The sequence below is a fragment of the Gopherus flavomarginatus genome, chromosome 12 (genome assembly GCF_025201925.1).
Source record: "Gopherus flavomarginatus isolate rGopFla2 chromosome 12, rGopFla2.mat.asm, whole genome shotgun sequence".
Classification (NCBI taxonomy): Eukaryota; Metazoa; Chordata; order Testudines; family Testudinidae; genus Gopherus; species Gopherus flavomarginatus.
This window is the reverse complement of record NC_066628.1, coordinates 1,176,738-1,196,282: the sequence shown is the minus strand read 5'-3', so window position 1 is coordinate 1,196,282 and position 19,545 is coordinate 1,176,738. Positions and strand designations below refer to the sequence as shown.

The window sequence follows — 19,545 nt, the reverse complement described above, 5'->3', positions numbered from 1 at the left end:
CACCTAACTGGAATGGATCTGAGCAATCACTCGAAGAAGAAAAGACGGTTACTCACCTTTGTAACTGTTGTTCTTCGAGATGTGTTGCTCATATCCATTCCAAACCCACCCTCCTTCCCCACTGTCGGAGTAGCCGGCAAGAAGGAACTGAAGGGTGGCCGGGGCGGCTGGGATATATATCCGGCGCCATAGCGGCGCCACTCCAGGGGGCACCCAGCCGACCCGCCTGGGGTGCTAGGGTAAAAGTTTCTCCGACGAACGTGCACGCGGCGCACACACACCTAACTGGAATGGATGTGAGCAACACATCTCGAAGAACAACAGTTACGAAGGTGAGTAACCGTCTTTTTTTGGGCAGGTCCTACACCAGCTCTGGGTCATCTTCCACCCCCCGAGCTGTGGCTCTGGGATTCTCAGTCGGGGGGTGAATGGAACCAGATCTCCACTGAACGGGTGGGGAAGGGGGTGTGGCAGCCCCCCAGGGACACCCACCCATGGGAGGGGGTGGGAGGGAAGGGGGGTTCTGCTTACCCAGGGTAAAGGTACAAACTCCCTCCCTGGGTGTGTCGGCTGCCTGGAAGGAACAGGACCCTGCGGCTGGCCATTGCTCAGGGGTGATCCCCGACTGACCCCCCCCCCCCCCCCGCCAGTGTAGCCAGCGCTGTCAAGGGCAGAGCTGCTCCTGTCCACACAGCTCCTGCCTCTCCCGGAGGTGGAGCACCGACTCCCGTGGGAGACGCTCTCCTGGCTGCATAGGCGGCCGTTTCGCTAAGCATCCCAGCAGAGCAGCTGCACCGGTGCCGCCCTGGCAGCGGGGACCAGCCACAGTAACACTGACAGGAGAATGAAGCAGACGCCCAGTCCCCACTGTCAGGGCTGCCTCCCAGCAGCACCAGCCCCTTGACTAGGTCAGGGGCACGAGCCTGGGGGCTGGTAAATGTGGCTCCTGCTCTAGATCCCCCCGCCCCCCACTCACCTCCACCCATTAAACTGGGCCCCAGCTAGGGCAGGTGGATGGTTCTCAGGTGCCAGACTGGGCCTGGCCCAGCCCCCACAAAGCCTGTGTCTGAGCCTCTGAGCGAGACTCCCAAGGGGAGATTAGCCCCCTCCCCACCTCCTTCCCCTCCCCTGCACCACCCCGTCCACACACACGCTGGTCGCTGCAGCCAGGCCGGTGTAACCAGCGTGGTGTGTCGTTCCGCCCGGGGCTGCAGTGAAACACGGCTCGGCCTGTACAGGTGGGGGGGTGGGGGGCCTGCCAGGTGTGAGCATCTTGCTAGCAACACAACCTGTCCCGGTGAGGCACCAACTGACCTACCCCCATCAAAATGTCCCTGCCCTGCCTCCACCCAACCCAGTGACCCTGGTGCAAACCCCATATGAATCAGGCCTTAGCAGGCAAAGGTTTATCCCCCCGCGGGCGAGTGTCCGTGTGAAACCCCCAAGCACCACAGAGCACGTCACACACCAATTTACTGGGGTAAGAGACATGACTGGTAAAGGCGCAGAAACCCCCTAAACCAGCACCCTGATCACCCTCCCCTCGGGCCCTGTCAGCGACAGGGAGGAAAGGCCCCAACTGAGGTGCTGCTCTCTGAAGGATTCATTCTCCCCAGCTGGCACCACTCCTGTAACCCTGCGCTGGGCTGTGAGAGCCCCCAGGCGCCCCCCCGCCAGCCCCATTCCAGGATCTGAACCCATCCTAACCCGGGGGTCACTGTGTACAGTGTCCAGGCTACGTGGCCCCACATGGGGCGTACTGGCACTACAGCCATGGTGACCACAGCCTCCTGCAGCTCAGCCTGGCTCAGCCCCCCTGGTCAAGGGACAGCCAGCCCCGGACCCAGCTTAGCCCCCCCACTCTCCACCCCTCCACATGCTCTCTGCCCCAGCTGGAGGAGGGGTTCATGGATTGGCTGCTCAATGATTCATTTGAGCCCGAGTTTAAAGGAAGAGACCTGTGAGGCAGCTTCCCAAAGCACTAAGGGGTTTAGGAACATGAATCCTGGTATGCATGCTCCTAAATCCCTTAGGCACTATTGAAACTCTGCCTGAGTCACAGTCCCTGTCCCGTCATCTCTGCTTTGTATCCGATGAATGTTCAGCAGGGGCAGTCTGGCCTGGCTCAGACACCCTGTTACTCGGGGCAGGGCAGCTCTGGGTGGCTATGTCTCATTAGTGTCGCTGGTGCCCAGCCCTGCCCAACACCCATTATTCACCCCCAAACACGTCAGACCACCCCAAACCCAACGTACGCACACCAGCCCCTTCCTGCCAGGCCCCCGCGCTCCCCAGCACTGCCAGGCACCCCCCCATTCCCTGACCCGCCACAGACAGAATCCTCCAAATGGGCTGGAGAGAGATTAAAACCCCAAACCTACATTTATTGTGTCCAGCTGAAAATTGCCAAGAGATAGAACGTTACTATTTAAAACTGGTTTTAAAATCTTAAGCAAGAAAAAAAAATTACATACATCCATCACACACAAAATCAACCCATTTGGGAGCAGAGTTGGCGCCAGCTTAGGCTTTGTCTACACACAAACGTGCACCAGATCAGCTGGGGACACTGATCCTGGGAGAAGAAGTGGCTTTTTCTGGTGTCGCTTAGGTCACTTGGGAATCAGTTTAAATCAAAAGAAGCCTTGTCTTACACCAGACTAAGTGTCCACACAGGGATTTAACTAGGGCACTTCAAACTCACACCTCTGTAGTTGCACCGGTGCAAATCGCAATGTAGACAAGGCCTGACACTGGGGTGACCAGTGCCCTGACAGCAGGATTTAGCCCATTACACAGGAAGCTCCAGCAGCAAAAAGAACAACATCTTAATCCCTTAATCACAGCAGAAACTGAAATCTGGGTCTGTAACAATCACAGCAGACAGAACAGTGTGTGCTGGGTCCAGCCTTACGCTAACAATTCAGTCCAGCCACCCTGGTTATTTTTCTATACAAAAAAAGATCCCCATAGATTTAAGTTTTAAAACACGACAGTTCTGCAGAAATCAAACAATAAGCGACCCCGACCATCCCTGACAGTCTGCAGCCGGGGAGGTTTCAATTCTAAAGAGAATGTTGCAGTTGCTGTCTCACAGCTGGGCATTTAGCTCGGGTACAATCAAGGCAAAGGCTTTAAGCAGGATGTGGAAGGTGCTGATGAGCTGTTGCATTCCCAGGAGCCTGATCTGCTCCGGTCTCTCCTTGTGTCTGGGATCCCCCCAGCCAGCTGCACAGGGGCCGACGGGCTCCGTTACGCTGCAGAAATGAGACAGACAGTCAGCGCCGGGGTCAGGGTGAGCAGACCCAGCAGTGCCAGCTATGGTACTGGGCTCCCCTGGCGCTCGGGGTAAAGCTCTGACTGGGCGCTACACCCCACGCCGAGTGGGAGGAGACCGTAAAGCCGACAGCGATCACTGCTCCCGGCGCCCAGCGCAGCAGCTGTGACGCATCCCGACCCCTTCCTCTATAGCCAGGGACACTCCGACCCCCTCCCAGAGTCCTGCTCCTGGAACCCCTCCCTGCAGAGAGGAGATGCAGACCTGCCCCTGCATTCAGCACCCCCACTGCAGGGAGATCAGGGGCAGGGCTCCCTGGGGCCAGCTCATCAGAGGGGCAGGGCCTGGGTGACTCTTGGGAAGGGGTCTCGCCCCACTGAATCCCCCTGGCTAGTGTCCCCCTCACTTACCCTTGATACAGGTGTCTGATCCCTGGTTGCTTCCTGGGAGGGAGAAGGAGAAGGGGGGTGTTAGTGTCTCCGGCGCTGACCCCCCGCCCGGCCCCTTGTGTCAGCATTTACCCTGCTGCAGGGTGGGGGTGACACTGCCCCAGCCGATCGGCTGCACTTTGCCTGGTGTGAGGGACGGCGCAGGGTGAGCCAGCAGGAGTCAGGGCTGGTCACTGCTCCCCGGGGCTAAGATCCCTGCGCTGCCCCCCACTGGGGACTCGTACCTATGGGGGTGGGACTCTCAGAAGCACCTTAGTGACTCGGGAGCCCAAGCCCCATTGAAATCAGTGGGGCGGAGATTCCTACACCCCCCCTGCTCAGAGTACAACACGTCCTGTCCCAACAGCGCCAAACCCAGCTCCCGGCTGCAGCAGGAGGGTGAGGGGTTAGACCCAGGCCAGACACCACCAGGGCAAAATGCTGCTCCAAGGGGTCAGACGCACCCCAGCCCCACGGGAAACACACACGGCTGGTCTGGCATGAGAGGGGTGTGTGCCACCCTACCGACGTCACAGGCTGCAGCGGGAATTTCAATGCAGCCGCGGGGAGTTGGGTGCTGACACTCCTCTGACTCCCAGTAACTCCCCTAGGTTCCTCTGAACTCAGCCTAATCAGGGTTTTCTACATGGGGAAATGGGTCAGCGCAGCTGTAGCTGAATAATGTAGCTCTTCCGGTTGATCTCCCCATGCAGCCAAACTCCCTGTATCACTGAAACAGCAGGGACCCCCCCACCCCACAGAGGGACCCTGGGGTGTATTAACATGTCCTGTGCCTCCCCCAGCAGCCTCAGCGAGAGCAGCACGTCCCCTGGGCTAGTGTCACCCTCCCGTCACCTACCGGAGCTGGCAGAGCCTTCGTGAGCTGTGGGGGAGAAGGAAGCCGGGGTCAGTATCTGGCGGAACACAGGGTCCCGGTTCCCCCCGCCCCACACTGGTTATACACGTACACACCCCAGTGACTGACCCAGGTGTTGGTGTTTTGCTGTTGTGCCCAGACACCACGGTGATGGGTGACCTACACAGAGCACCCAGGCACAGCCAAGGCGTTAGTGTCACTGGCCAGTCCCACTGCTGCAGCTCCCCAGCCGTGGGGGGCTAGGGGAGGTCTCTTGGGATTGGCCCCAGGCTGCCACATACCGGGTCACACAGTGACAGGGACAGGGGAGAGGCTCAGCACTTACCTGGAGCCGCTTTGTAGCCGTCTTTCTTCTTCTCTGCAGAGACAAGGCAGATCGCAGTGAGTGCGGCTACTCCCGGGGCAGGAACCGGCTCCGCTCTGTGCCCATGGCTCAGAACCCAGGGGCCCGGCCCATCCCCAGGGCAGGACGACAGGCTCTGTACGAACCATTTTCCTCCCTGGGTTTCAGGCTGGTGGCTCTGGCCCAGTCAGGGCCACATAGAGTTTTGGGGGCCTGGGGCAGAGTCTGAGGCCCCCTCAAAGGTGTAAAAACACAGGGGGAGACCCAGATGATGAGGGGCAGAGAGCAACCCTGCCTCACATTCGTGCTGCCTTGGGGGCTCCTGTCCTGGGGGGCTGGGCCTGGCTCCCCACTCTTGGCCCTGCGACCTGGCGCATGTGGTCACAGCACAGACTCAGGTGTGACGCTGCAACCCCACGTGCCAGGTCAGCACCACTCAAGTTCTGCGGCTGGGGGCCCAGAGCAAACTGCCCCTTTGTTCCCCACCAGACAGCCCTGGGCCCAGCAGCAAAGTGGGGCAGCCACACAGCACTGCCGCCAGGGGCTGTAGGGGTGGGTGCAGGGGCCCAGCCAGGCCAGAGCAGGTCAGCAATCCCAGCCCAGGCTCTACGGTGATGGGCACATCACCATGGCCTGGCATAGACGGCGCGCCGAAGCCCCACCCGGCACTTACTGAGGAAGACAACGGCTCCAGCAATGGCAGCGACCAGCACGAGAACCCCGATGACGACACCCACGATCAGCATCACATTGGACTTGGGCACTGAAACGGGAATGGGCCGGTGAACAGGGGAACCACAAACCCTCTTGCTCTGTTATATGGGTCAGTCACTCCACCCCCCATTGGAGCCCCATACCCGGTGCCAACCCTCTTTCCCCATCCCAGGACCACACACCCCTTACCCCAGGGCACTCTCAGATCCTGCGCCAGGGTGGGGTGCTCCACGCAGCAGGTATAATTGGTCTCACTGCTGGGGTCGATCTCGATGGTGGCCCGGGTCTGGTAGGTCCCATCACCACTAGGAACGACCCCCCACTGGATCGTCTCCTGCGGCACGGCCATCCCCTTCTTCAGCCACACAACGGCCACGTTCTGTGGGTAGAAGCCGTGGACCCGGCAAGAGAGGGTGGTGAGCCCGTCCCGGCTCGGCCGGTCGCTCACCTGCACCCGCGGTGGCTCTGGGGGGGAAGGAGAGACGGAGTTACAGGGAATGCCCTGAGCTGGATCCCCTGGGGCTGCATCAGCCGAAGGGCCTGGCCAGAGGGACAGGAGCTGATTCAGCAGCGCTCTCACATCGGATTCTGATACATGCGGCCCACGGCCACAGCACAGGCACCCGAGGGGCTCGGCTTGGCTGGGGGGGTGGCGCTGAACAGAACGTGATGGGACAGGGAGACGAATGGCGGCTCCTGCAGCAACGCTGGGGCCGCGCCCAATGGGGGAACAGAAACGTCCTGCCAGGGACAACGCTCAGTGTGATGGACGTGGGGGAGCGATCTCTGCCGTGAGGATACACCCCGTTCAGTGACCCCGGGGTCTGACGTGCCCCCTCACCTCTCCTCTGCAGCGTCTCCTTCCCGTACTGCACGTACTTCCCCAGCCACTCGATGCAGGTCTCCTCCAGGTAAGCTTTCTGTCTCTGAGTGTAGCTCCTGTCAGCATCCCATTTCCCTTTGGTGATCCGAGCCGCGTCATCCGCCGCCACCCAGGTCTCCTTGTCCTTATCCAGGCTGATGAAGTCTCCCCCGTCGTAGGCGTACTGGTAAAACCCCCCTTTGGAGCCGTCAGCCCGGAGCTCACAGCCGTACTTCAGTTGGAAAGTGTGAAACCCTGAAACACGGAGCCGGGCCCAGGCTGGGTCAAGGTTGAGCCACAGGGAGCAGCTAGAGATTCTCCGACACCCCCAGGCCCTGTGACGGGGGCACCCGCCCTGAGACCCCCTGCTGGAGCCCCCCCACCCCCTGCCCCGGGAAAGGAGCAGTAGAGGGGAGTCCCCCAAGCTGCCTACAGAGGCTGCGGGGAGCAGCCAGTCAGGGACCAGCAGGACCATAAAAGGAGGAGCTGCTGGGCAGAGCCCCCCCCTTAACCCTGCCCTGCCCGGAGCGATGCACAGGGGCCCTCTGCCCCCTCCCCACTCACACAGACCCCACCCAGCAGCGCCCCCACCCCACACGTGCCCGACGTTCCCAGCGTCTCCCCGCTCACACAGACCCCACCCAGCAGCGCCCCGCCCCACACGTGCCCAACGTTCCCAGCGTCTCCCTGCTCACACGGACCCTACCCAGCAGCGCCCCCGCCCCACACGTGCCCGACGTTCCCAGCGTCTCCCCGCTCACACCGACCCCACCCAGCAGCGCCCCCGCCCCACACGTGCCCGACGTTCCCAGCGTCTCCCCGCTCACACCGACCCCACCCAGCAGCGCCCGCGCCCCACACGTGCCCGACGTTCCCAGCGTCTCCCCGCTCACACCGACCCCACCCAGCTGCGCCCCCGCCCCACACGTGCCCGACGTTCCCAGTGTCTCCCTGCTCACACCGACCCCACCCAGCAGCGCCCGCGCCCCACACGTGCCCGACGTTCCCAGCGTCTCCCCGATCACACCGACCCCACCCAGCAGCGACCCCGCCCCACACGTGCCCCATGTTCCCAGTGTCTCCCCGCTCACACCGACCTCACCCAGCAGCGCCCCCGCCCCACACGTGCCCGACGTTCCCAGTGTCTCCCCGCTCACACCGACCCCACCCAGCAGCGCCCCCGCCCCACACGTGCCCGATGTTCCCAGTGTCTCCCCGCTCACACCGACCCCACCCAGCAGCGCCCCCGCCCCACACGTGCCCGACGTTCCCAGTGTCTCCCCGCTCACACCGACCCCACCCAGCAGCACCCCCGCCCCACACGTGCCCGACGTTCCCAGCGTTTCCCCGTTCACACCGACCCCACCCAGCAGCGCCCCCGCCCCACACGTGCCTGATGTTCCCAGTATCTCCCCACTCACACCGACCCCACCCAGCAGCGCCCCCGCCCCACACGTGCCCGATGTTCCCAGTATCTCCCCACTCACACCGACCCCACCCAGCAGCGACCCCGCCCCACACGTGCCCGACGTTCCCAGTGTCTCCCCGCTCACACCGACCCCACCCAGCAGCGCCCCCGCCCCACACGTGCCCGACGTTCCCAGTGTCTCTCCGCTCACACCGACCCCACCCAGCAGCACCCCCGCCCCACACGTGCCCGACGTTCCCAGCGTTTCCCCGTTCACACCGACCCCACCCAGCAGCGCCCCCGCCCCACACGTGCTCAACATTCCCAGTATCTCCCTGTTCACACCGACCCCACCCAGCAGCGCCCCCGCCCCACACATGACCGACGTTCCCAGTGTCTCCCCGCTGACACCGACCCCACCCAGCAGCGCCCCCGCCCCACACGTGCCCGATGTTCCCAGTATCTCCCCGCTCACACCGACCCCACCCAGCAGCGCCCCCGCCCCACACGTACCCGACGTTCCCAGTGTCTCCCCGTTCACACTGACCCCACCCAGCAGCGACCCCGCCCCACACGTGCCCGATGTTCCCAGTATCTCCCCGCTCACACCGACCCCACCCAGCAGCGCCCCCGCCCCACACGTACCCGACGTTCCCAGTGTCTCCCCGTTCACACTGACCCCACCCAGCAGCGCCCCCGCCCCACACGTGCCCGACGTTCCCAGCGTCTCCCTGTTCACACCGACCCCACCCAGCAGCACCCCGCCCCACATGTGCCCGATGTTCCCAGTGTCTCCCCGCTCACACCGACCCCACCCAGCAGCGCCCCGCCCCACACGTGACCGACGTTCCCAGTTTCCCCCCGCTCACACCGACCCCACCCAGCAGCGCCCCCGCCCCACACGTGCCCGATGTTCCCAGTATCTCCCCGCTCACACCGACCCCACCCAGCAGCGCCCCCGCCCCACACGTGCCCGACGTTCCCAGCGTCTCCCTGTTCCGGTTTGTAGGGCACAGCTCCAGGCGCCGCCTAGCGCCCCGGGGGCGACCATGGCCAAGGCGCAAACCGCGCTGGTTCTGCTCCTGAGCCTGGCCACCTCTGCCACGGAGCTGGAGCCGCAGGACGCCCTGTGCTAGGATGGCCCGTTTCCCTACCAGCGGCAGAGACGCTGCCCCCGGCTAAGGTGGCCCCATGTGCCAGGGAACCCAGAGCAGGGCTGCCCTTGGTACGTGGCTGCACCCTGGGCTGTCAGGAGGTGGGGACGGACATGGGGGCAGGAAAGAGAAGCTAGTGGCAGGGAGGGCAACTGGCTCGGCAAACAGAAGCAGGGAGCCCATGGGTGCAGTGGGGGGAATGGTATGAGAATAGCCCAGGCGGGGACCCAAACACCCTCGCATACCCCCATCCCACACGGAGAAAGCCACAGTCTGGGCTGCGTGTTCACCAGTGACAGGCGATTTTGGGGAGGGGTCTAGCCAGAAACACTGAAAGGGGCCCAACGCTCTCACCTGGAAAGGCGAGCTGGGCACCCCCCCCTGCGAATCAGGCCCCTGTAGGGCGTGCAGCCAGCCCCCCACCTCCACTCACTGCATGGGGTTCAGGCCAAGCCAGTAACGGCAGCTCAGGGCCTGCTGGGGGCCGGAGCCAACCCCAGTAACCGTCCCCGCAGCCGGCACCGGCCTGAGCTCAGCGCAGGTTGGACACAATTAGCCCCCGTCTGCACACAAACCCCAAAGGTAGCCAGGGCTGGGCAGGCTGCTGGGTTCCACCTGCTCCCCCCAACACGGCACGTCTCACAGCCCTGCCACCACGCTGCTGGGGCCACGGGAGCAGCGAGACAAGCTAGCCAGAACGGCCCCCCTCCAGGCACTGGGGGTGCCCACCTCGCTTTCCTCCCCAGGCTCTTCCCATTTCCTGGGTCTCTCCTCCTGACCATCTCCTGCCTTTTGGGGTCTGCTCCCCATTGATTCCCACCCAGGAGAGTCTCCGCTCCAGCCCCTGCGCTGTCCTGCCCCCCAGCTCTGGGCACCCTCCCCCCGATGATGTCCTGTCTCAGCACCCTATGTACTCCCTCCGCACCCGCTGCCACCCTACAACAGCTCCTTCCACCAGCCTGATCCTGCAATTGCTCCCTCTGCCCCGGCCCCTCCACCCCGTACCCCAGCCCCCTCCGTACCCTGCTTGCTCTGTCCCACCCTGCCTCAGCACCAGCCCCTCTGCACCTTCTGTGCCCCCACCCCCCCTCCTTCTGCACCAGCCCCCTCAGTCCCCCCAACCCAGCTCCCCTCAAGATGCTGCCGTCCTCAGTCACCCCTGCCCCCCCCCCCCCAGTTGGGAGTGGAGCCTCCTGCCCTGTCAGGGAACAGCCTGAGCTGGCTGGCTGAGCGCGGCACGGCCGGGACACGCAGGCAGCTGGGAGCATGGGAAGCTCAGTGTAGACAGGACACGGAGGGGCCGGGAGTGGGGGGCACAGAATTAATGGATGAGGACACTGGGTTTGGAGAGAAGGTGGAAGCTCAGCCCCCATCCAACAGCCCCCGAGCCCTGCAGTGGGGCCAGAACCACCCAACTCTGGGCTAGTTCAGAGCTAGGGGAGCCCTGGGGCTGCGTGTGCATTCCTGGTTAGTGTGACCCCCATATGCCCTCACACGCCTTGGGTGGGGGGAGTCCCCCAAACGCCTCAGCCACGAGAAGGCTAAACAAACTATCCCCACATTAGGAAACTGATCCTGACTGACTGAAGCTTCCTCTTGGGGTTATTGGGGCCATAGCTCCGTCCCACACCCCAGGCCTGCTGTAGCTGCACGGGCAGACCAGACCCGCCAGGCACTGCTTGGGGAGGGTCTGGCCAGCTACCCGCAGAGCCTGCCTGCGGAGACAGCTCCCCGCACGGCCCAGGACACACGTCCCTGTGGGCAGACAGTCGGGAATGAGCCTCTAGGTGTTACAGAAATAAACGGTGAATTCCTGCTGCAGAGGAACCGGGGCATGGACCCACTGGGCTTTTTATCAACTCAGAGAAATGCTCCAAAGAGGGGAGCTGGTCATGGACCTTGTGACTCGAAGGAAATGGTCAGTCTGCCAGGCCATATTTTCCTTTTCTCTCCCTGCCACACGAGCAGAGACCCGTACCCCAGAGGATTCCCACAATGGGGAGCCATGAGGGGTGGGTCTAACAGAATGACAAGCCAGGGTGCTCAGCTCCTTCTCTGCTACCGGCAGACCCAGCGCTGGGCCCTCTCCCACTGACAGCAGCGTGGGCTGGTGCCAGCATGTCCAGCTGTGACAGTGTGGGAAGGTCTGAACCGGGCCAGGCAGATCTCACCACACAGGGCAGTACGGATCCTGCAGCCCCGTGGGCTGTTGCTGCCACTCTCAGCGAGGGGGGTGGAGGCAAGGTGCTGGGGCGGCTCTGACTTGTAGGCTGCGGGCTGCACCATCTCAGCCATCCTGGCATGGCAGATTTTGACAGTTTGTCCTTTAGTTGTGGGATGGCAGAGAACAAACCGAGCCCTGGCCATGCACAAACACCGTGTGCAGCGTATGTGGATCTTGAGGGCTCCATGAACACCCAGAGTTCCCAGAGCTCCTCCCTCGGTGAGATGGTGCTGGACAAAAGGAGGGGAGGTGCCATTCCTTGGGCCCCAGGACAAACAGGGGTCATCTCTGAGATTAAAGCTGAGTCTCTGTCTAAACAACCCCCTGATCACTGAGGGAAAATGGCCACTAACCTTTCTATAACCACTGTCCGTCGAGATGTGCTACACACATCCGTTCCCATGTAGGGGTGCGAGCTCCCCGAGCATCACTGCTGGAACATTTCCCCTAGTGCTACCTGTCGGGTCGGCTCTGGAGCACCTGGTGCCATGGGCTCATAGTGCCGGTATAAGGGGCCCTGCCGAGCCCGCACCCCTCAGTCCCGTCTTACCAACAACTCCGAGAGCGGGGCCGGGGGGTGGGTGTCTCATCTCAAAGAACAACAGTCACAGAAAGGTCAGTAACCATCATTCCTTCTTCGAGCACTTGCTCGTGTCCATTCCGATGTCGGTGACTCACAAGCCACGGCACTGGAGGGGGGCCCAGAGTTCAAGGACAAGCTGACTGCTGTAGCCCTAACGATTAATCTGCTGGTCTGTGTAAATATATCTCTTATAAATTTGAGTATTTGATGTAATAGGCTTATAGATTTATATTAAGAATAAGTTTGGCTGTAATGCAAGAGACCTACAGGGCCAAAACCCTGTATGTTAAGCTAATGCGAAGTTAACACATTTTGGGACCCTTACCCAGATATCAGTAAAATTAGACAAAAACACCCACGCAGATGTCTAGAGACCTTTGCCTGAACCAACAGTAAAGGGTGGAAAAGCAGGATTTTTGCCCACATATCTAACAAGTACACCACAAATGCATACATACCTGTCATTCATACGCACATACATATTAGCCTATGGAGTAAGTGTACCCTAACATTTCCATGGGGGAAGGATGAAATTTGGGCATAAGAGGAAGGATTTCTGACTAATGCCCTATAAAAAGGCGAGGTAGCTCACCATCAGGCAGGCAATCTACCCACCTATCTGCTCCCGTCTACTCTTCATTGCCTCCACCTTCAACAACGTGTCGATGCTACCCATCTGTGACAGTTATTAATATTAACAGGCCGTAGTTTATTTCTTTCAAACTGTAAGCGTACAGGGATTTAATTTCCCTTATGTTTTATTTTAGGCTCACAGGGTTAAGTTAGAGAGCAAACCGCTTTAACAGCCCTGCATTTAGCTTCCTCTGCCAGAGGTGTGAAAACAGAAATTGCCACAGGCGTGGTCTGTATCTTCCAACACCAGCTTATTAAAACAGAGCGTGAGTATTAACCATGTTTGCAGCTTACAATATTGTATTGTCATCTGTATCTCTCAAATAACAGTAATTCTAACTGTTTTACCATTTGCTTACTATTTTATTGATTTTAATAAAAGGTTTTTATAACTATACCTGTCTCAGTGTGAGCTTCCTGTCATAGCCCCAAAGTTCCTTTTATAAACTCTGTGAGGCCTGATTCAGGACGAACTTTATCTTCTGATCAAACAAATTGGAGAGCCAAAACCCATACTAATTAATATACATTTTAATAATTATTAAAATTATTTATTAATTAAAAATTAAATACAATTAAATTAAGCGGATAAATTAAATCAACACTACTAACACACCCCAAGTCAGGCTACGCTGCAGCACAGCACGGCCAGAGCATGCATTGTCCCTGGCCTGCTGAGTGACAGCCCAGTGCGCTGAGAACGTGTGCGCCGAGGAGCAGGTCGCAGAGCTGCAGATATCCTGAGTAGGGACTTGCGCTAGAAAGGCCGCTGAAGAGAACTGAGACCTTGTGACGTGAGCAGTGACCTTCGGCAGATGGGGAATCTCCGTGAGGTCAGAAGACACCTGGACGCGCGATGTAACCCAAGACGAAATCCTCAGAGCGGAGATGGGGAGCCCCCTTGTTCTTCCCGCTAGCACTGTGGAAAGCTGCGGGGATTTACGGGAAGGGCTTAGTCCCCGAATGTCAAATGCCAGCGCCCGTCTGGCATTCAGCGAGTGCAGGCCTTGTCCTGCTCGGTCTGCGTGTGGCTCAGGGTACAGGACCGGGAGAAAAATCAGCTGGTTCATGTGGAACTGGGGAGCCCACTTTTGGGAGGCACTTTGGATGTGGGCATAGCTGGACTCTGTCTCTAAAGTAGATTGTGTCCGGGGGCTCCACGGTGAGGGCTCGGATCTGACACTCGTCTAGCCGACATGATGGGAATCGGAAAGGCGACCTTCCCACAGGGGTGCAGCAGTGTGCATGGTGCTAGCGGCTCCAAGGCTGGGCCAGTTGGCTTTGTGAGGACAAGGTTCAGGTCTCGGGGGGTGATCGGTTCCTTCATCTGAGGGAAATACCCTCTCCAGGCCTCAAGCTGGTACGGTGAGAGCTGTGCCCAGATGATGTCTGGAAGGGGAGTGTACCACAGCCAGCCAGGCTGGAGAGGTCCGAGTCTCAGCCTCACGTGTCAAACCATGTACACGCCTGATGCCATGTGGCCAAGGAGTCGTGATGGGTGTGTCTGCAGGGGGGTTATCAGGGCCCAGGCTGTACAGAAGCGGTGCGCCAGAAGGGCCTTCACCCCCACCGAGTCAAGAACTGCCTCAGTGAACTCTATTCTTTGCACAGGAATAAGTGTCAACTTCTGTATGTTTCTCAGCAGACCTAAAGTCTGGAAGGTGGATTGTATGAGGTCGATGTCAGGCTCCACCTGAGCTCGGGACCAACCTGATCAACCAATTGTTGAGATATGGGAAAAAAACAGATTCCTAATCAGAAAGGCCCCTACTACTGCCACACACTGGGTGAAGGCTGCCGGGGCGGCCGACAGACCGAATGGCAGGGCTGCGACTTGCTAATGGGTCTGGTTTACCACAAATTTTAGACACCTTCTGTGGCCCTGGAAAATTAATATGTGAAAGTATGGACCTTTCAAGCTGAGGGCGGCAGACCAGTCCCCTGGATCCAGCCACAGGATGATGGAGGCTAAGGAGACCATGCAGAACTTTCACTTTCTGAGACAGTGGTTGAGCCGAGGCAGGTCTAGGATTGGTCTGAGATCTCCCTTGGCTTTGGAGATGAGAAAGTTAATGGGAATAGAGACCCTTCCCCCTCAGTGGGTGCGGAACCTCTCCCACAGCTCCCATCCAAAGGAGGATTGTATCTCCTGCTCCAAACGATGCTTGTGAGAAGGGTCCCTGAAGAGGGACGGGGAGAGTGGGTGGGTGGGAAGGAGTAGACAAAATTTGGAAGCTATACCCAGATTCCACTGTGTTTAGGACCCTGCACTCCAAGGTAAATGTGTTCCCAGGCACTGAGGAATAGGACGGTTGGAAGATACAGGGGTAACTGGATCCTGGTGTGGAGGGACTGGTATGTCGTTCTCAAGCACCATGTCGAAACGAGGGCTTTGAGATGCTGAAACGAAGAGGAGCCAACTGGGATGGCCCCGTGGAGGAGGAGGGTGGAAGGGGCCTATACGCAAACCCCTTGTTCTGTCTCCTCCACTGCTGGTGTCTGGGCAGTGGAGAACAGCATTGCCTGTATTGCTGGGGCCTATAGTGCCTTCTAGCTCATGCGGGCGAGTGCAGGCCCAGGGATTTCAGTGCTGCCCTAGAGTCTGGTGTCTGTCTGCTCTGAACAGAGCGAGGAACCTTCAAATGGGAGGTCCTGGGTCATCTGCTGCACGTCCTGTGGAAATCCCAGAGTTTGTAACCACGAGCTCCTGCGCGTGGTGACAACCGTGGCCACTGACCTGGCCGCAGAACCCATGACATCCAGGGTTGCCTGCAGAGAGGCCCAGGCCACTGCTCTCCCTTGCTGCACAAGGGCAGGGAACTCCAACTGGGCGCCCTAAGGGAGCAGGTCCTGCCATTTCTGCATCGCTTCCCACTTGCAAAAATCACAGCGACCCAGCCAGGCCTGCTGGGTCGCCACGCGGAGCTGCAATCCCCCCAGCGAGGGGGTTTCCTCCAGAACAAAGCCAACTTTGGGGATCCTTTGCATTTCCTGTGGGCCCCGTTTGAACTTGATGGTCCCTTTCTTCAGCAGCTGCCACGACTAGGGACGCGTGATTGTGAGAGAGAGAATAAAAATTCTCAGCCCTTGGCAGGTACAAAATATTCCCGCTCCGTTCGCTTAGGAGGGAGGGAGGCTGGGTTCTGCCAGAGCCTCAGTGGGCTCTGGGATCGCCTCACGTAGGGGAAGAGTGATGAGGGGCCTGCTGTCGCACAGCTAGCCGGGAAGGCCTGAGTGACTCTTTCACCACCTCTGCCTGGACACCAGTTTTGTGCCACTCGCTTCGATAAGTCCTGGTGGGCTTTGTGCTCACCCTGGGGTGGGGCACCTCTGGGGCCACCAGCGCCTCGTCTGGCAAAGAGGAGGAGGTGGTTAAAGCTGTTAAGGTCTCTGCTCTCTCCTCTGAGTGGGGAACCTGCTTCAGCTGCTCGGTACTGGGATGCGTACTGGGATTCGGGTCTGGTGTGTCTCGGTGCAGTACCGGAGGGGCTCTGCTCTGAGGCCACTGAGTCAGAGTGCCTGGAGCCGGTGCCCTGAGCTGGCGGAAACCCCCACAAGTTCCAGAAAGGCCCCTGCATGGGTGTCAGCCCCCGGTCCCAGTGTTCGGGACCCCATCGCACTAGATGTCCCTGTTGTGTAAGATGGCCATGGAGAACAGTGTGGATGGTCCTGACGATATGAAGCGAGGAGACCATGGCAGTGCCGACCCTCCCGGTGTCGGTGCCATGGGGACACCCTGGGCAAAGTGACCAGAGGGGGTTTCCCCGGAGAGTGGTCTTGGAGCCGTTCTACAGCTGGGTAGGGTCTCTTGCCGACGATGCCAAGTCCTGGACGTCCAGGGACCATGGTACCGGCAGTGTAAGCAGGTCCCTAGCTGCCGCGTACGCCCCTGGCGTGGATGGTACCGTGAAGTGTCTGGTACACTGACAGCAGGAGGGTGGTGCATCCCGTGGTGAGATACGAGGGACCCGCGTGGGTGTCTTTAGCAGCGGCTGCAGTGATGCCGGTGAGGGAGAGCAGCCTGGCGTGGGTCTCGCACTGTCCCGGTCTCCTTGCCTGTCCCCTTTCGGTGTCGGGGAGCGGCTCATGTCTTGGTGCCCGCGGTTCCTGTCCTTGGGCACCGGCGAAGAGAAGTGGTGCCGTGAGCCCCAACTGGTAGAAGGATGAAGCAGGGATGCAGCTGGGAGCAAACGCTGGATATCCTAGCGTACAGAGACCCTCTCCCTGCCCAGGGAGAGCACCCACTCGACGTGACATTGAGACTGCCAAGCCCTGGGTCCGACCCTCCTGCAGGAATTCCAAGACCTACATTAGAGCCGGTGAAGAAGCAGAGAAGCTCCGTCTCCTGCAGCACGGCTTGAACTGCCCCCGGCTCTAGATCAGGCAGACCCGGTGCAAGGTTTCCTGGATGCCAGCGGGATCCCTTCCAGCCGGGAAAGGAGGGACCCTGCAGCGTGGGTGAGACACAAATGGGTCTCTCAGTGAGACTGGAAATTCCCTCAGTAGGAACAGTAGGACGTCTGGGCGCAGGCTCCTGAGTGCCTGAGCCAGCTCTTCCCTGCGTCGCTCGTCACGCCTCATTCCTCGACCACGCTGGGGGCTTCGCTCCACACAGGACATCAGAGGGTCGGCTTCCTCCTGCTGGTGTGACGACCTCGTCCCGCCCTGTTCGCTGACGCAGGGCACTGCGCTGGTGTCGGTTCGGAGCAGGAGGAGGGAGCTGTTCAACCCTGGGGACAGGGCCAGAGCCCGCAGCCAATCACCCTGAGCTGCACCCAGTTCATGCCAGGTTCCGTCTCCTGCTCCGTACTCAGCTCACCTCACGCAAGCACCCAGCCCCACAGGCTGGCACTGCCCGTAGCGCTCTCCTGTCTGGCCCGGCTACAAGAAACGACAGGTGCTGAGCCCCATCCGAGAGGTGCTGAGGCTCCGGGGAAGCCAGACTCTCCTGTCCGGCCCGGCTACAGGAAACGACAGGTGCTGAGCCCCATCCGAGAGGTGCTGAGGCTCCGGGGAAGCCAGACTCTCCTGTCCGGCCCGGCTACAGGAAACGACAGGTGCTGAGCCCCATCCGAGAGGTGCTGAGGCTCCGGGGAGGCCAGATTCTCCTGTTCAGACGCACCAAGGTCTGAGCAGGCAGGGACAGCAGGAAAGACTGGAGCTCTCGTGTGCACTCACCCCAGTGTGTCCACACACAACACACCCAGCAGTGACACTGGGGCAGGCTGCGACCTCCTGCAGGCTGCTGGCCGTCCTGAACAAAGCAGGGAATTGTCCCATCTCTCCTGAGCAATAACCCGAGAGACGGTGGGTCATTCCCAGCCCCAGGCGAGCTCTCCGTGGGGTGGAGCTCAGGCGTCTCTCTTCCCAGCGCAGAATGAACCCACGGTTCCAGGATCCGGAGTGCCTGGGAAGTGGTTTGTGGGGCTCACCCTCTGGCTGGAGCGGCGCTGAGGATGGCCAGAGGTGACTCCTTCCTGTTTGAGGGCAGTGACCCTGACAATGAACCCGTGGCAGGTACCCGGGGGCTGTGGCGAGGCCGACGGGCGAGGAGCTGAACCGGATGTGCTGGGATGCAGAGGTGACACCGAGCTCTGAGGTGATGCTGACGAAGGGGGGTGGGCAGGGCTGTGTCTCAGTTCCATGGAGCACAGACAGGCCCTTTGCGGATCACCGCCAGGGTGGGACTTAAACATCTGTCTTGAATTGGGGCTGCCCAGGGCTCTTCCAGAGATGTTCCAGACCGAGCACGGTCCTATTGCCCCAATTTCTCCTTGAGCAGGGCCAGGATGGAGTACAGGCCCTGTCCCCTCTCTGGGACTGGTCCTATGGCCCCTGTCTGCAGGAGATGGGGGACAGCCGCCTGTACCCCCATTCTGAGGGGCCGGGGGAGAGGGAGAAGGGGCCAATCTGGGCAGAACCAGCGCCCACGCTCTCTGGACAGCACAGAACTCACCTGGTGCGGAGATCAGAGAAGAAGGATACGCACACTGGTGAATACGACCCCATGTGCTGCTCCATCCCCCTCTGCTCTGGCATCGAGTCACACCAGCTCCTCCCCCTTTCCAGCCCCTCGGGGTCCTTCTTCACACTGATATCCCGCCAACACTCACCCCCAATTACGTCTGTCCCCTCGCCCCATTCATACCACCCTCCCCCCACGACCACCGTGACGTTAGCCCCCTCGTGAACCCTCCCACACTGAGCCCCCACTCTCCTGTGAGTCCCTTTGTCCCTTCCCCCTCAATTTCCACCGACCCCCGCCATGGGTCCCCCTCCTCTGCTCCCCCACACCGACCCCCCAGCCCCCCCTACTGTGAGTCTCTCTGTCCCCTCCCCAAGTCACACTGACCCCCCCACAGGTCCCCCTCCTCCGCTCCCCCACACTGACCCCCAGCCCCACCCTGCTGTGAGTCCCCCGTCCCCTCCCCCCCAATTCACACCGACCCCCCCCACAGGTCCCCCTCCTCCGCTCCCCCTGTCCCCTCCCCCCCAATTCACACCGACCCCCCCCACAGGTCCCCCTCCTCTGCTCCCCCATGCTGACCTCCCAGCCCCACCCTGCTGTGTCCCTCTGTCCCTTCCCTCAATTCACATTGACACCCCCCATGAGTCCCCCTCCTCCGCTCCCCCACGCTGACCTCCGAGCCCCACCCTGCTGTGTCCCTCTGTCCCCTTCCCCCAATTCACAATGACAGCCCCCACAGGTCCCTTCTCTGCTCCCTCAAACCGACCCCCCCTACTGTGAGTCTCTCTGTCCCCTCCCCAAGTCACATCGACCCCCCCCACAGGTCCCCCTCCTCCGCTCCCCCACGCTGACCTCCCAGCCCCACCCTGCTGTGAATCCCCCTGTCCCCTCCCCCCCAATTCACACTGACCCCCCTCACGGGTCCCCCTTCTCTGCTCCCCCCACACCGACCCCCCAGCCCCACCCTGCTGTGTCCCTCTGTGCCCTCCCCAAGTCGCACCGACACCCCCCATGGGTCCCCCTCCTCTGTTTCCCCACACTGACCCCCCAGCCCCACCTTGCTGTGAGTCCCTG

General features: G+C 60.6%; 2 protein-coding genes across 8 annotated transcripts in view; both read right to left on the bottom strand.

The window, feature by feature from the left end:
- Nucleotides 1–2,363: 2,363 nt before the first annotated feature.
- The window catches only part of LOC127032751 (H-2 class I histocompatibility antigen, Q9 alpha chain-like), a 31,596-nt gene continuing 14,414 nt past the window's right edge, over nucleotides 2,364–19,545 (bottom strand). For 2 of the 4 annotated variants that reach the window (XM_050920283.1, XM_050920284.1), the window contains exons 3-9: nucleotides 6,481–6,756; nucleotides 5,829–6,104; nucleotides 5,599–5,688; nucleotides 4,908–4,940; nucleotides 4,565–4,588; nucleotides 3,688–3,720; nucleotides 2,364–3,257 (exon numbers count right to left, since the gene is read on the bottom strand). In XM_050920283.1, the coding sequence (XP_050776240.1) occupies nucleotides 3,253–3,257; nucleotides 3,688–3,720; nucleotides 4,565–4,588; nucleotides 4,908–4,940; nucleotides 5,599–5,688; nucleotides 5,829–6,104; nucleotides 6,481–6,756 (737 nt within the window). In that variant the 3' untranslated portion in view covers nucleotides 2,364–3,252. The remainder of the gene's footprint in view (nucleotides 3,258–3,687; nucleotides 3,721–4,564; nucleotides 4,589–4,907; nucleotides 4,941–5,598; nucleotides 5,689–5,828; nucleotides 6,105–6,480; nucleotides 6,757–19,545) is intronic. The other 2 variants (XM_050920285.1, XM_050920286.1) reach the window with 2 other exon arrangements.
- Nucleotides 7,569–19,545, bottom strand: part of LOC127032755 (uncharacterized) — a 73,188-nt gene continuing 61,211 nt past the window's right edge. Inside the window, exons 2-3 of one of the 4 annotated variants that reach the window (XR_007768900.1) lie at nucleotides 8,423–18,558; nucleotides 7,569–7,894 (exon numbers count right to left, since the gene is read on the bottom strand). Coding sequence is in view for 1 of the 4 variants with exons in the window: in XM_050920293.1 (XP_050776250.1) it covers nucleotides 9,531–10,436 (906 nt within the window). In the remaining 3 variants the exon portion in view is untranslated. Of the gene's footprint in view, nucleotides 7,895–8,305; nucleotides 18,559–19,545 lie in introns of those variants that run through there. The other 3 variants (XR_007768902.1, XR_007768901.1, XM_050920293.1) reach the window with 3 other exon arrangements.